Source organism: Lepisma saccharinum, chromosome 1 (genome assembly GCF_977018435.1).
Source record: "Lepisma saccharinum chromosome 1, izLepSacc3.1, whole genome shotgun sequence".
In the NCBI taxonomy this organism is placed as follows: domain Eukaryota; kingdom Metazoa; phylum Arthropoda; class Insecta; order Zygentoma; family Lepismatidae; genus Lepisma; species Lepisma saccharinum.
In genome coordinates this window covers 160,783,136-160,798,989 of record NC_139229.1, presented here as the reverse complement: position 1 = coordinate 160,798,989, position 15,854 = coordinate 160,783,136, and the positions used below count along the sequence as shown (strand labels likewise).

The 15,854-nt window shown below is 42.0% G+C and overlaps 1 protein-coding gene across 2 annotated transcripts in view; it reads left to right on the top strand.

The window, feature by feature from the left end:
* The window catches only part of alpha-Man-IIa (alpha-mannosidase 2), an 81,087-nt gene that overhangs the window by 18,602 nt on the left and 46,631 nt on the right, over window positions 1-15,854 (top strand). For both annotated transcript variants that reach the window (XM_083141303.1, XM_083141296.1), the window contains exon 6: window positions 13,818-13,958. In XM_083141303.1, the coding sequence (XP_082997429.1) occupies window positions 13,818-13,958 (141 nt within the window). The remainder of the gene's footprint in view (window positions 1-13,817; window positions 13,959-15,854) is intronic.

The window sequence follows — 15,854 nt, the reverse complement described above, 5'->3', positions numbered from 1 at the left end:
TTCAAGTCTCGAACAATCTATAACGAGCAGCTGGCTCTGATTCACATGAAGCAAGGTGTGGTGAAACTAACCAAGCCCATCTATGTGGGAGCCACGGTTCTGGATCTGAGCAAGCTCCACATGTTCGAGACGTACTACGACATATTACGTCCACACTACGGCCACAACATCTCGCTTCTCTACACGGACACGGACAGCTTGGTGTACCACGTCCGCTCACCCGATGCATACGAGGATATAGCCACAGTTCCATCTTTGGTTAAACTCTTCGACACCTCGGGCTATCCCCAGCCGAACCAGTACGGTATCCTGACCAGCAACAAGAAGGTGCCTGGCAAACTCAAAGATGAGAAGGACGGAGACGTGATTCTTGAGTTTGCAGGTCTTCGCGCCAAGGCCTATACCATCAAAGCCGAGGGCAGCGTTACCAAGAAGGCCAAGGGTGTCGGCAAACAGGTGGTTCGGGAGCATCTCACATTCGAGGACTTCGTGGATTGCCTCAAGACCAGGTCGTCGGTTCTAAGAGCAGAACAGCGCATCCAGAGCGTCGACCATGTGTTGACCACCAACAAAGTGAGGAAGATTGCCCTGGATCCCAACGACGACAAGAGGTGTGTTCTCCAATGTGGAATCCACACACTGCCGTGGGGGCACTATCGCTTAGCAGAAAGCAAAACCTGCAACATATGCCCATCTTCAACAGAAGATTCATAAAACAAAACAAAAAAAAAACAAAAAAAATCATTTTGTTAGTTATTACAAAAAAAAAACACTGACTGTCATTACAAAAAAACTTTGACCGTATTTTAAATAACCAGCATACCTATGAATCTCTTTGGTTTCCGAAAACAAACCAACATGGAGACTGTACACCGCGCGACGACAGATCATGAATTTCTACCTTCCATGTTAACTAAACTCAACGGTCTACTGATTGTTCACCTTAATAGCATTTGGACGAAATTGGATGACGATGTAGGCAAGATGTTTTACGTCTTCAACAACAATTTACATTTTTACAAAATTCCGATCGATGGAAAACTTCAAATCACCGTGAATCCGGAAAACGTAGGCGAAATCAAAATATCTACCGGCAAGAACATTTTTCGAATCAAGCACGACAAGATGCTTTCTAACATTACGTACGATGTTTCTGCAGGAGATTGTTTATACGTTAAACTCCTAGGAGATTACGACAAACTCATTCCTCTCTTCGTTGAATTACGAATCGTCTATCCTATTATAAATAACCGTTAACCAAAATGCCTAACGACATTTTCGGCAACACTAAGCGTGTAGACCACGCAGAAGAGATTCTCATGTTGGACGTCCGAATTAAAAAGTTGAGGAGCGATTTGATCGCTTTGCAGGAGACCTTAAACAAAAGTTTAGAGTCGGAAATCGCTACGCTCCAAACGCAATGTCTCGACCCCATTCTGAAAATCGATTCCGAACTGAAAACGCTCATAAAAAATTATGTCGACGTACCTTCTTACGACAACGTTCAAAATATACAGTTGAGCGTGGATAAGCTTCAAAATGATTTGGCCAAATTGCAGCAATTTCAATCGAAAAATGAAGATTTGGAAAAATTGAAACTCGAAATCGAAGAACGAACTTCGACAATCGAAAAGAATTTCTCTGAACTTCAAACCGTCGTGAAAGATATTGATGTAGAACGCTTGCATGTTGTTGTTTCCAAATTACAAGAAGAATTTGCCGGCACGTTGGAAGAAATTAAATCCAAGTTACAGACTTTGGAAGATACCATGACGAACCTACCATCGTCAGACGAACTCCAAGTCATCAGCAAAAGCGTTGCAAACATAAAAATTCAATTGGAGGCTTATCAAGATTTCGAACACATTCAAACCACCATCGCTACGCTTCAGGCGTCTCTGGAGTTGATCAACGAAGAAATTAAAAATATTCACACTGAAGCCAGTGCGTTGACGAGCATACAAGACACGTTAAGCACGGTTCAGCAGAAGATCGAATATTTAGAAAATTTGAACGTCGAAACGAATCTTGCTCATTTTCATCACGTACTGGACAACATACAGGGTGACTTGGAATCGTTACGGACGAGCGTACCTTCGAGCGAAGATTTGGAAAAATTGAAATCGGCGGTGACGGCACTATCCGATTCGAGCAACATCAAAAGTTCATTGAGCGATCTCGAGAGTAGGGTGGCCAATCTCCCCACCTCAAAAGAATTACACGCTTTGAAAAGGAGCATATCACGTATGCTGAAACGACTAGAAACGGAAACGGCGAACGTGGAACAGATTCGAGACGAACTTACTTCGCTGGTGTCGACGCTGCCCACTTCGCAGAGCGTCGCCGACCTTCACACGCAGTTTACCGAGATGCGAAGCATCGTGAACGATCTTACCGAGAAAAGTTCGAAATTAAATCAAGTCGAAAACCTTCAGAGTATCGTCGTCAACATCAGAGATCAAGTTGGAGTGCTGGAATCCACGCAGGAATCGACGCTGGCCTCTTTCGGTGCCAAATTACAAGAACTCAACGAAAACTTCAAGCAGTTGAACGTGGAAGTGAAAATCAAACCGTCATTTTCTACAGTAACGGATACCATCGTCGAACATTTGTTGCCTGTACAAAATACACTGGGACAGCTTCACAGCAACCTCGTTAGCGTTGATACTAAATTCGCTAAACTGCATTCTCTGCAAGCCATCGAAATCAACAGCGTACCCAATCAACAGAGAATCTCCACGTTCGTCGAAGATAACAAACTGTACATGTTACATCCTTATCATCCGTACTACAAGTTTCTCCTCGATGGCACGATTCAGATAAACGAATTTTCGTACTGGTCTCACGGCAGAAAAGCTAGCGTTCCCACCATGACCTTGATATCAAATCGTGGTGTCCAGAAAGCAGGAAATATTCCTCTGGCACGTTGGAACAAAACGCGCAACGTATATGAAATACACGAAGACGAAGATCTTACCGTTTTCGACGTGAGTACCGGCGATAAACTGATCATTCAAAACACGAGCGAAGTGCCACCCTCTTTGAATCCCATCACGCTGGTGCTTCTCTTCAAACGTAATCTCTAAAAAATGTCTAGGCAAGCCATCGTCGAAGAATTGCATAAACCTGCACGTCGCAACTACGAACGTTTAGCTGTGGTAACCAAGGGAATCGATAACCTCTGGCAAAGTGACCTCGTGGAGATGAGTAGCGGCAATCTAAAAAATGTGCATAAATTGAACAAGGGCAACAAGTACCTCCTCACCGTCATAGACACGTTTTCGAAATTTGCATGGGCTCTACCTTTGAAAGCCAAAACGGGGACATACGTCACGGAAACATTCAAGACAATTTTTCGCGAAAGCAACAGACGACCTCGGTTTTTGCAAACAGACAAGGGGAAGGAATTTTACAATGCCGTATTCCAAAAGTTTATTCAAAAACAGGACATTCGACATTATTCAACCTTCAGTCACATCAAAGCCAGCATCGTGGAAAGATTTAATCGAACCTTGAAAACACACATGTGGAAACGATTCACGCTTCGAGGAAATTACAAATGGGTCGACATACTGCCGGAACTCGTCGACACCTATAATGATACGGTACACAGAACGATAGGCATAAAGCCAGCTGACGTTACGAAATCTGACGAGCAACGTTTAATTTCTACAGTTTACTGTCCAAAGTATACTCCCACAACTACCAAAAAATCAAAATTCAAAATTGGAGACCAGGTGAGGATCAGCAAATTCAAACACACCTTCGAGAAGGGGTTCACAAAAAATTGGAGCACGGAACTTTTTACGGTGGTTCGAGTTTTACCCGGAAACCGACACACGTATATAATAAAAGATAGTAGCGGTGAGATTTTGAAAGGAAGATTTTACGAAGAGGAACTCTCTAAAACAAAACATCCCGACACGTACCTCATCGAGAAAGTATTGCGTAGGAAAGGCGACAAACTGTTTGTCAAATGGCTGGGACTTCCGGAAAAGAGTTGGATCGACGCGAACGAAGTAATCTTGTGAGTACGTGAAACGTGGTGAAGCGTCTACCGGATTCGGAAAGTCAAACAAAAAAAAAGAACGGCGAGTTGCTTCCCGACAGCATCCGCTGTCTAATCGTAGGTCCTTCGGGGTGTGGGAAAACAACACTGCTCGTGGACAATTTTCTCCTCGCACCGAATTGGTTAGATTGGAAGAACAGGCACCTCTACGTGTTCTCGAAAAGTTTGGAGCAAGCGAAATACCAGCAACTGATAAAACTGTACGATGGTCTGGACATTGCAACGTTCTCTTCGGAAATAAAACCACTCGACGATTGTCGTGAAAATTCAGTCGTTGTGTTCGACGATGTCATCCTGGAAAATCAAAATGAAATTCGCAATTTTTTCACGCAAGGTCGTCACAAAGGAATAGATTGCTTCTTCCTAGCTCAAACGTTTTCCAAAATTCCAAAACAGTTAGTACGCGACAACGCTAATTTTATATGTTTGTTTCGTCAAGATCACACCAACCTCAAGCACGCGTACGATGACTACGTAGGCGGAGACATGAACTACAATCAATTTTCGGAACGCTGCTGCTCCCACTGTTGGAACAGTGACGATTTCGGATTCGCGACGATCGACATGACGAGAAAACCCAACGACGGAAAATACAGAAATAAAATCAACGACTTTCTAAACGTTGCAACGTTGTGAGAAACGACGTGTATAAATAACGTTATGACGAAACGAAAAATCGAAGACGAAAATCTCAAGCTTCGCGATTACCTCGCGAAACGCTTCAAAGGTTGGAAATCCGAGAATCGCGGATTCTACGAAGAGAAGAAACGTCAAGATCAACCTGTGATCGACGCCATCAGCGATCTAGGTAAAGAAATTAAAGGCGTGACGGAACAAAATAAAAATTTGATCAACGAACTCGTACCACTTGCAGCTAAAAGTTACACCGTACCCACGCCCATTTCAAGCATTCCTTCCACGCCGTTCGAACTGAAGGAAGTACCGCCACGACGTCGAGCCATAGGTAGCACGCCGTCGTCTTTGGATAAGATCGAGTTGGGACCTTTGGCACGAGACTACCTGAGCACGGGGAAATTCGACAAGGATGAAGTGTTCGGATTGTATCCGAGCATGGAGAGCAACGAAGGCGGCGGTGTGGTTTGGAAGATTGGAAAATCGAAGGTGAGCTTCGAAGGCAACGACATTAAAGTTAATTTAGGCGAGAAGGATAGTTGGAACAGGTATCCGGGTACGGTGGGACTGTGGGAACTCGTTGCCAAAAAGCAGCCGAAAGATTACACCGACGAAGATTACCAGAGTTACAAGGAAATTTTGATCATGACGGATGCCTTGTACCAGAACAACAACGCCTCGCAGAATAGGGTGAAATCGAGCAGCGGCGAGAAGTACAGGAATCTCATCAAACCGATATGGAACCAGGTCAAAACAGGCAGCGGCGTCAAACTCTACAACACCCTGCCCAAAGAGTTTGTGTGGGTGGACGACGTGCGCAAGCTCATAGACCGATTGTTGGTTATTGCAGGAGAGGAGAATGCAGGCAATCGTAATTTCTACAACGAGAAGATAGGAATTGTGGACATGATCAGCACCAAACTTTCCAACTTCATCGTGAACGACGACAAGGGCATAGGTTACCTCATTAAAATTATCAACACGCTGCCTCCGAGATTCTGGAACGTGGCCGAAGGAAAGGGACTCGTGAACGACATCATCAACAAATTACCTTTCGAGATGCATTTACCCGGCTACCAGTACTGCGGACCGGGTACCAAACTCGAGAAAAGATTGGAGAGAGGAGACAAGGGCGTGAATCCGTTGGACGCCGCATGCAAAGATCACGACATTGCCTACAACACCACTCGCACCGATCTGGATGCACGTCACGAAACAGACAGAAAGTTAGAGCACGCAGCTTTCGAAAGATTCGTCAGCAGAGACGCTTCGCTGGGAGAAAGAATTGCAGCACTGGGCACCACCATCGCCATGAACACGAAACAAAAATTTGGATGGGGTGTGTAGAAATAAAAAAAATTCTCGAACCGTGAAAAAAATTTCTTCGGCATATAAATAACACTACATAAAAAAAAAAAAAACTCCAGTTGTGTTTGCCATCTTATAAAAAAATGAATAAACAATCACTAGACGCCCAAGCATTAAAACAAATGCTAAATTCATCAATCGAATATGTAAAAATTCAGGAATTGGAAGTGGACAAACCTTACACGATAACTTCCGGTTCAATTGTTTCTACCCAGTATGGTCCCAAGGCGCGTCTGTTCCTCAACGCACAATACAGTCTATTTTTACCAGATCGATACGCTAACATGTTATCCGACGAGAAGCTAGCTATTTTAATCGAGAACAAAACTCAAATCGTGTACAAGGGTACAAAGGAACTTCTTGGTAAGAAAACAAAGCACGTAATAGAATTTGTGTAACGGCTCTGCGCGGAGTATATCCTTGAAAAAAAATTACACGGAACAAAAAAAATCTCAGAACATTTATATATAAATAACATACCGAAAAAAAATTACACAAAACAAAAAAAATCTCAGAACATATATATAAATAACATACCGTGAAGATAACATATAAAGCATCAACATGAAGCCTAAAGGTGTCGTGTACCAGATACCATACTCCAATCTGAAAAATCTAGGTGCCCTCGATGGTTTACTCACCAAGAAACAACGCGAGAAGAAACGTTCTTGCTTGACGAAAGGACACGGAATGAAATTACTTCTCAGCACACCTCAATTGAGACGCTTGCAGCGTTCGCGGAAACAGCAAAAAATCGGAGGGTTCATATTCAGCATCCCAGCCATCCTGGCAGCATTGGGGGCCGTTGGAAGTTTGGCCGGCGGTAGCGCTGCCATCGCGAAAACAGTCATCGACTCGAAGAAGAACAAGGCAGAATTGGAAGAACAGAAACGTCACAACCTGGCTATGGAAAAAAAGGGGAAAGGTATAACCAAAAAACAAAAAAATAACCTCGATGTTTTGAAGAAATATAAAAAAAAAAGAAGCCCTGTCCAACTTCGATATTGAATCTCTGATCGAACTGTTGGGAATAAAAAACTTCAGGGGTGTTTTCATGTCCGATTCTCTACCCTCTGCTGTGAAGAAAAAAGAGTATGGTGTAGTCAACCTGGACAGTTACAAAAATCCTGGTACACATTGGATATGCTACCTCAAAATTGACGATAACAATGCATTTGTTTTCGATTCGTTCGGTGGCACACCACCTGCCAGGTTGGTGAAGTATCTCAGTGTTGCCAACCTCTACTACAATGACAAACGCATCCAGGGTTTCACCGATGTTAACTGCGGCCACCTATGCCTTTCCGTTCTCGCATACATGTCTAAAATAAATAACCCGTCGGTGGAACATTTTCAGAAAGCATTGTGGAATCTTAAACACGATGGGCGTGTTCCATCTCACGAGCGAATCTTCGATCTTGAAACTCACGCTGCACGACGACATCGTCTATCCTAAATCCGTAGCTCTGCGTGCATTCTACAGCATGTACCTCATACCTAACGTCACGCAGCACAACAACAAAATTAGCGTCGGAAGCGAACACATCGTCGTCACGCCAGGCCAATACAATCTTTCCACTTTGCAAGCTCAATTACCCAAAGGCACGTACCTTTCTCAAAATTCGGTCACGCACAGAGTGGAAATCGTATCGGCGACGGAGACCGTGGACCTGGGTACCATGGGTGAACTTTTAGGTTTCGAGAACAACACAAAACTCGAAGCTGGCATCAAGCATACGGCAACCAACATTCCTAAATTTCTAGCCATAGAAACTCTAAACGTTCACTGCAACGTGGCGGAAGGCATGATCACAAAATCCTCGGACGGGGAGTTGCTGGGAAGTCACAAGCAGACGGGAATCATAGCTACGTTCAAACCCAGTTCCGAATTCATGGAACCGATCATCTACACGCCCTCTTCGCCGATCTATTTTCCAGTATGTCGCAACCGCATAGACGACATAGAGTTGGTGGTGACGAACGAGAAAGGAGAGGTGGTGGATTTCGCAGGTGCCACTACGACGGCCATCGTGGAGATCAACGTATAATAAATAACACCCATAGTGAAAATGGAGCAAATCGAAAGTTACGAATTGCAATCTTTCCCTCCGAACCGTCGCACGTTCGCCAATCTCAACGAAGCAAACAGGGAGATCGAATACGACGTGGACGTAGGCGATGGGTTCGTTCATCCTCACAGAGCAGACCTCTACCTTCAATTCGACGTGGTGAAGAAGGAAAGCGGAGACGCGTTTCCCGCAGCAGCAAATTTGATACTCGTGGACAACTTCGTGCCTCATCTGTTCTCGCAGGTGGAGGTGAGGAAACACAACACCGTCATCGACAGAATCGATTATCCAGGCATCACGTCGACGGCAGTGGGAACATTGAAATTATCCAAAACAGACGCAGCATACTATCAAGCAGGAGGATTCGAAGCAGGGACGAAAATATCAACAAAAAGTCACACGGTGCTTTTTCCCATGCGTCTGCTGCCGGGATTCTTCTCGGACTACAAAGAGATCATGTGGAAGGGAGGATTGCGCGTCACGTTTCGAAGAGCGGCCAACGACAACGACGCGCTGATGCGATACACCAACTTGAACGCCGACGGCACGCCGATAGCCAACACATTACCTGAAGCGGCCAAGTGCGTCATCCGGAGCATGGAATTGAGAATGCCGATCGTAGAATACGAAACAAACTACGCCCTCAAGTACAAAGCGGAGATCTTGAAGAGTCCGCAGGTGCCGATTCACTTTCACGGTTACCAGTGCGTGCAGAAGGTGGCGTCGGGAAGTCACATGGAATTCGACGTGACAACGCAGTTCAACAACATACAGTTCGACATGCCAGATTTCGTCGTGGTACTCTTTCAAACCGGTCGCGATAAAAATCAGGAAAAAAATTCCAGCAAATTCGACAACTGCAAGATCAAGAATGTTTATCTGAAGAATGGGCGCAACGAAGTGTTCCCGCGCGAGAATTACAACCTCGACATGACCAAAGACGATTACCTAAAACTTTACGAAGCTTACACCTCTTTCAAACGCGTGACCGAGGGAAACGTGGACATGTACTACACGCCCAGCGAATTCATAACCCACAGACCCATGTCCGTCATCAATACCACGAAGAGGAAGCAGGTGGTGGTCAACGATCGCACCAACATCAAGGTCGTCTGCGAGTTCCACGACGCGCTGCCCGAGGACACCGTGTGCAGCGTCATCCTGGTCGCCGAGAAATCCTTCGTCCACGACGTGAAGAACGAGAGGGTCACAGAGCAGTTTTAACAAGTTTTTTAACATTTTTTCTTGCACAATAAGAAATTTTTGTACTAGCACAATCAGTTTCAATAGCACAATACGAAAATTTCACTAGTTCAAGATCAATTACAATATCAATTTCATCACTTATCAGTTGCAATATCTTTTTTGCACTATAGCACGAGACAATCAGAAATTTTTGCACAAAAATTTTGTTGTTGTTGTTTTTACATGTGAAAATTAACAATAAAATTTTTTTTAACGTTTCAGATGCTGTCGAACATCAAAAACACATACACATACAAACACACTAAAAAAATAAGCATGCAACTTTATTTGTAACACACACATACATTCTCCATCTTCATCAAAAAATATTATAATAAACATAATTATTTTTATCTATCACACAATAAAACTCTATATCCAAAATAATACAACATCAAATAACACTAGAGTCGTTAGTACACGTTGCATGCATTACGGAGGTCCTCTGTAGGGTTTCATGGAAGTTTGAGAGAAAAAAAAAACACGTGAAACCCTACAGAGGTGTGGTTATCTACAACCTCAGCCGTTAGAACCTTTTTTGGTTGGGCACCACGCACCCTGGCGGGGTTAGGGGCCAGGAATCTTAAAAAAATAAAAAAAATTATTTGTTTGTTTGCTTGCGTCACAATACGGAAATAATAAGAGGCGCGCGCGCGCGCGTGTGTGGCACTTCGTTCCCGAGAGAGGTTTACAAAAGTCACGATATACAAATATTTGGTGTCCCCGGGACTTGGAAGATTACGATAAGGTGCATTCGTACTTCAATGAGAAAGTGCATTATTTACTCATCACGCTGTGTCAGCACAACAAATAAATGCACGGAACGTGATCTACCGATAGATAGGCGCGCGCGCGTGTGTGTGGCACATCGTTCCCGAGAGAGGTTTACAAAGGCCGTGTCCGGATTGGCAAGCGCTCCATCCTGTTCTCTCCCGTTGCTCTCGCGTGCACTCGAAGTCACGTCCAAGTCGTCCGAATCTGCATGTCCCCTTGTAGTACGCCTGTCACTTTTCCCGCCAGGTGTCAGCCCGAACTTCACCCACCGCGTGGGGCGCAAACAAACATGACAATGATTTCCACCTAACTACTCACATTAAAAATATAACACGCTATTTCATCATTTACAATTTTTCTGCATTCATTATCGATAAAATATTAAAATATAACTGAGTTTTACATCCTCTAATCAGTAAATGTTGTCTGTACAAAATGAAAGTTAGAATATGGCTGCCAAGCGCAGCATCACAGCGCCAGCGTGCATCTGTCGCGCCTCTCTGCTCTTCCCTCCGACTCCACGTCTACCGCAAATTCGGACAACAGAGATTGGCTGAGTCCCGGATGGAACAGCGCTCTAGGTGACATCTGCTGCTGATTCGGACGCAGCCCTGGCCACTTCTATTAGTCAGTGTTGCCAACTCCCATTTGTAGGTTAGCTTCGCCTGTAAAATATCACATGATGAAATATTCTTCAGGTAAGTTGGCAACATTGAACCGCAATTGATGTTACCAGTGTTGTCAACTTCTATTTGTAGGTTAGCTTCGCCTGTAAAATATCACATGGTGAACTATTCTTCAGGTGAGTTGGCAACATTGAACCGCAATTGATGTTACCAGTGTTGTCAACTTCTATTTGTAGGTTAGCTTCGCCTGTAAAATATCACATGGTGAAATATTCTTGAGGTGAGTTGGCAACACTGAACCGCAATTGATGTTGCCAGTGTTGCCAACTCCCATTCGTAGGTTAGCTTCGCCTGTAAAATATCACATGGTGAAATATTCTTGGGGTGAGTTGGCAACACTGAATCGCAAATAATAGCGCAGAACCCGTGCACCTCCACTAGTCAGTGTTGCCAACTCCCATTTGTAGGTTAGCTTCGCCTGTAAAATATCACATGGTGAAATATTCTTGGGGTGAGTTGGCAACACTGAATCGCAAATAATAGCGCAGAACCCGCGCACCTCCACTAATCAGTGTTGGCAACTCCCATTTGTAGGTTAGCTTCGCCTGTGAAATATCACATGGTGAAATTTTCTTGGGGTGAGTTGGCAACACTGCGCCCGAAAATAGGGCTCGCAGTGTTGCCAGCTCCTTGCTTGAGGTTAGGTTATACCCAAAAACAAAAACCTTGGTGATTTTTTTGAGTGAGGAGTTGGCAACACTGCGAGCCTCACCGAGCCTCATTTTCGGTTTCTGAACCCGTGCCACTGCACTACTGTTATTCCCAAAATCTTTACTGAGGATACAGTTTCTATAATCGCATTGGCTATGCATAGTGTTTCTGACTCGAAATCCATGTTTCGGATTGTATTGGAAACCATACATTTTGTTTTATTGTTGTTAATTATTAATCCTTGTGAAGTTAGGTATTGTGCCAGTTGGTTTATGGTGATAAAAGTGTTTATTTCAAGCTTTCTAGGGTCAATAGCTCTGGCAAGTACGGTTGTGTCATCTGCATAGGTGATGATTTTTTGTGTTTGGGTATTCTGGTACATTGTTTATGTACCGAAAAAAGAGCAAGGGTCCTAGGATTGATCCTTGGGGTACACCCATTAACACTTTCCTACTTTGTGATTTAAAGTTAGTGACTATACCATGTATGTTGTAGCTTATTTAGGTAATTTGCGTTCTCTCCTGTAAATAAGATTGGATAAGTTCATATGCTGTCCCTCTTATTCCTATGTTGCTTAGTTTGACTATGAACAAGTCATGTTTTACCCCATTGAATGCTAAATTTTTAAATTTTGGATTATGATACAATTCTATAGTGTGTCTCAACCTTAAAAGTCAGTATGGAAGTAAATGGAGTACTTCCCTCTCTCTCTAATACATGAGTTTTGCTAATAGCTCTGTCCTTCTCTACCACCGCGCGTTGCGAGATGTTACAAAATTTACAAAATGTAAAAGTCAAAAATTTCAAACAGTGAAATCATTATCCTGTAGAGTTTTTTATGCTCTATTTACTGATGGCATAAATTCATGTGAAATGATGCAATTTTGCAAAACACTTAATTTTTTTCTAGTAAATACTTCAAAAGCCATAAATATCAAACCGCTTGAACAACTTCGCCAGTTTTTTTTCTACGAGATCTATGATGTTTGTAGGTATGATATTCTTCGCCTGAGTGAATTAATTTGCTTACGATAAGAAAAGGTAAAGTGCTCCCCTGTGCATACCACCATGCCATGAAGGCATATAGGGGGTGTGGGGGTAACGTCCCACACTTTCTTGATCCAGTCGTGAGTGGAGGTGATGTGATCAGCATCACGCCCCTGATCGCCTTTACCCCCCAGGGTTTCCCCCAGGTACCCATGTTATTCGACGCTGGATAGGTGCCGGGGAGAGTTATATATATATATATATATATATATATATATATATATATATATATATATATATATATATATATATATATATATATATATATATATATATATATATATATATATATATATATACACACACACACACACACACACACATTGGATATTTTGTATAAATCATCAGACCATAACACGAAAAAGTTGGTTAGCGAGAAACTTTTCGGTTTGTCGCGATACACATGCAGACCAAGCGAGAAAAGTGTTGACCATTGTTTGAAGTTATTTTTAGAATGCATTGTTACTCCACAGTACCTTTATTTATTCCGCAATCGTAGTTTGTTTATGCGGGCTTTCTCACGTATCAAATTCATTGCGCGCCACCAAAATTACAATTCAGTTGCAGGCAGGTGCCCTGGTTCGTAGGAAGTGCAGTGAGTGTGCTTTGTTTTCTGTAAAAATGTATCTTAATGTTTGTTTTTGCATTTATTTAATTGTGTTTATATAAAGGATACAACATTCAATGAAAGAAGTAACAATAGTTGCGTCGTGTATTACACATATAATGCAAATGTAAAATGGTAAATAGTTACGTCAAAATATAATCATTTACATGCAAATCTTGAGGTAATTATCATTTTTTTTTCTTTCCAAAATGCATCAGATACATAGATTTTGATGATTTCCCATATGATATTAAGGAAGCAAATTTGTTGCAATCATTAGCGATTAACAGCGACTTGATGCGACTCCTTTTGTTGATCTGGCAATGCCGTTCTCCATTTAACCCATACTGAGTTTTAAGGTTGAGACGCTCTGTACACATAAGGTGTCTTTCAACAGCATTCTCTATTCTTGATAAACAGTGAATGTTTTGGCAAAGCATGGTATATGATAGCTTACTTTACAATCAGTCAGCATGTGGGAAAATGATTTATGAAGAGTCTACAATTTATTATAAAAATGGCCCTTTGCTTGGCATATCCAAGACATGATTGTGTGTGCAGTTATGCCCACACTCATTTTTGTTTCATGAGAATTTATTTGACTAAATTTGTAATTTGACTAGATAAATGCAGTTATGACTGCAAGTGATGGTTACTTTTTATTTCAGACTAATAGATGACAAACAACTTGAAATTGTCACAGGAGGATGGGTTATGAATGATGAGGCTAACACTCATTATTTCGCAATGATAAGTCAAATGATAGAAGGTCATGAATGGCTGCAGACAAATCTTGGCACAAAACCAAGGTATGTTATTGTTATATTGTGGATCATAATAATTGCTAATTATGAAAACTGTGCGTTTACTCACTAAATATATAAAAAAAATATAAATGTTAAAAAACTTACGTGAGTTGCAGATGACGTTTCGCGAAGCTACGCTTCGCTTCTTCAGGTCACTTTTCAGTATATAAAATACTTCGTCAAGAACATAAAAAATCCAGGATTAGGTTAAAGAGGGTGATAGGATATGGAATTTAAAAATACCTGAAGTTAAAAATGCCATGTAGGCTAAGAGATAATTCTAAAAAAAAAAAAATATTAGTGTGCCCGTATTACCATATTGAAGGAATGGCTGTAGTAGCGCACGAATGCTACATCCCTTCCAATGAAAACTCCACAGACTCCGAAGCAGGCGGGTCACTTCCGGCGTGACATGGAATTTAACAGACTCACTGCCATTATTTCCCCACCGCTTAAATATGTGAATCCAGGCTTCCTTCAGGTTACCATCATCCCTGTTTAATTTATTCCCTCTATCAACAGATAATTTTTGCAGCCTCGTGAACATTCAAATCAGGTTGTTTATGAACCCTTTTTACAACTTCTCTTTTTCCAACCTTATGATTAAATTCTAAAATATGTTCAGAAAGCCCGGTCTTCGGAGATAGTTCCCTAATATCCTTGTCATGCTTGTCCCAACGGGTTCCCATGCTTCTTCCAGTTTGTCCTTTATACGCTTTATTACAAGAACAAGTAATCTTATATATGCCCTTCTCATCTCTGACATCTTTTCGCCCTTTTTCATCCTTTTTATATTCAGTAAAAAATTCCTCGATATTTATAGGCAGACTCAGGGACTTGCTATGGGCAACCCTGTTTCGGGAATAGTTTCCAGCATATTCCTCCATTACATTGAGAAAGATTCACTGAGTGAGGTTAACAATGATATTAAATATTTTTGTAGATATGTTGATGACATCTTGATTATCGGGAAAAAAGAAAAATTAGATTGTATTTTCGAAATTATGGGAGGACAGGACGATAGAATAAAATTCACATGTGAGGTAGAAAAGGAAGGAGTAATCAACTACTTGGACTTGAGGATTGAACGGGTTAATGGCAGGTTTCGGACCGGGGTTTACCACAAGAAGTTAGCAGGGGACAGATTTATCCACCAAGATTCCGAACACTCAAACAGAATTAAGAATAATCTATACATGAACTTCTACATTCGGGCCGGGAGACTTTGTAATTGTAGGGAGGAAAGAGAGAAAGAGGAAAATTGGATTATGAAGGTGGGGTTAAGAAACGGTTATAAAGTAGATGAAATGAGGAGAATAAAGAGGGGGCACTTAAAGTCTTGAATAATGAAGGTGGAAAGAAGGGGATAAGTAAGAATAACGAGGTAGGGGAAATAGAATACAAATACGTCGGCATCCCGTATGTAAAAGGGGTATCCGAAAAGTTTGACAAAATTCTAAAAGGCTTCAGGATTAAAGGGGGAATGAGAGCTCCCCGAAATATCGAGGAATTTTTTACTGAATATAAAAAGGATGAAAAAGGGCGAAAAGATGTCAGAGATGAGAAGGGCATATATAAGATTACTTGTTCTTGTAATAAAGCATATAAAGGACAAACTGGAAGAAGCATGGGAACCCGTTGGGACGAGCATGACAAGGATATTAGGGAACTATCTCCGAAGACCGGGCTTTCTGAACATATTTTAGAATTTAATCATAAGGTTGGAAAAAGAGAAGTTGTAAAAAGGGTTCATAAACAACCTGATTTGAATGTTCACGAGGCTGCAAAAATTATTTGTGTTGATAGAGGGAATAAATTAAACAGGGATGATGGTAACCTGAACGAAGCCTGGATTCACATATTTAAGCGGTGGGGAAATAATGGCAGTGAGTCTGTTAA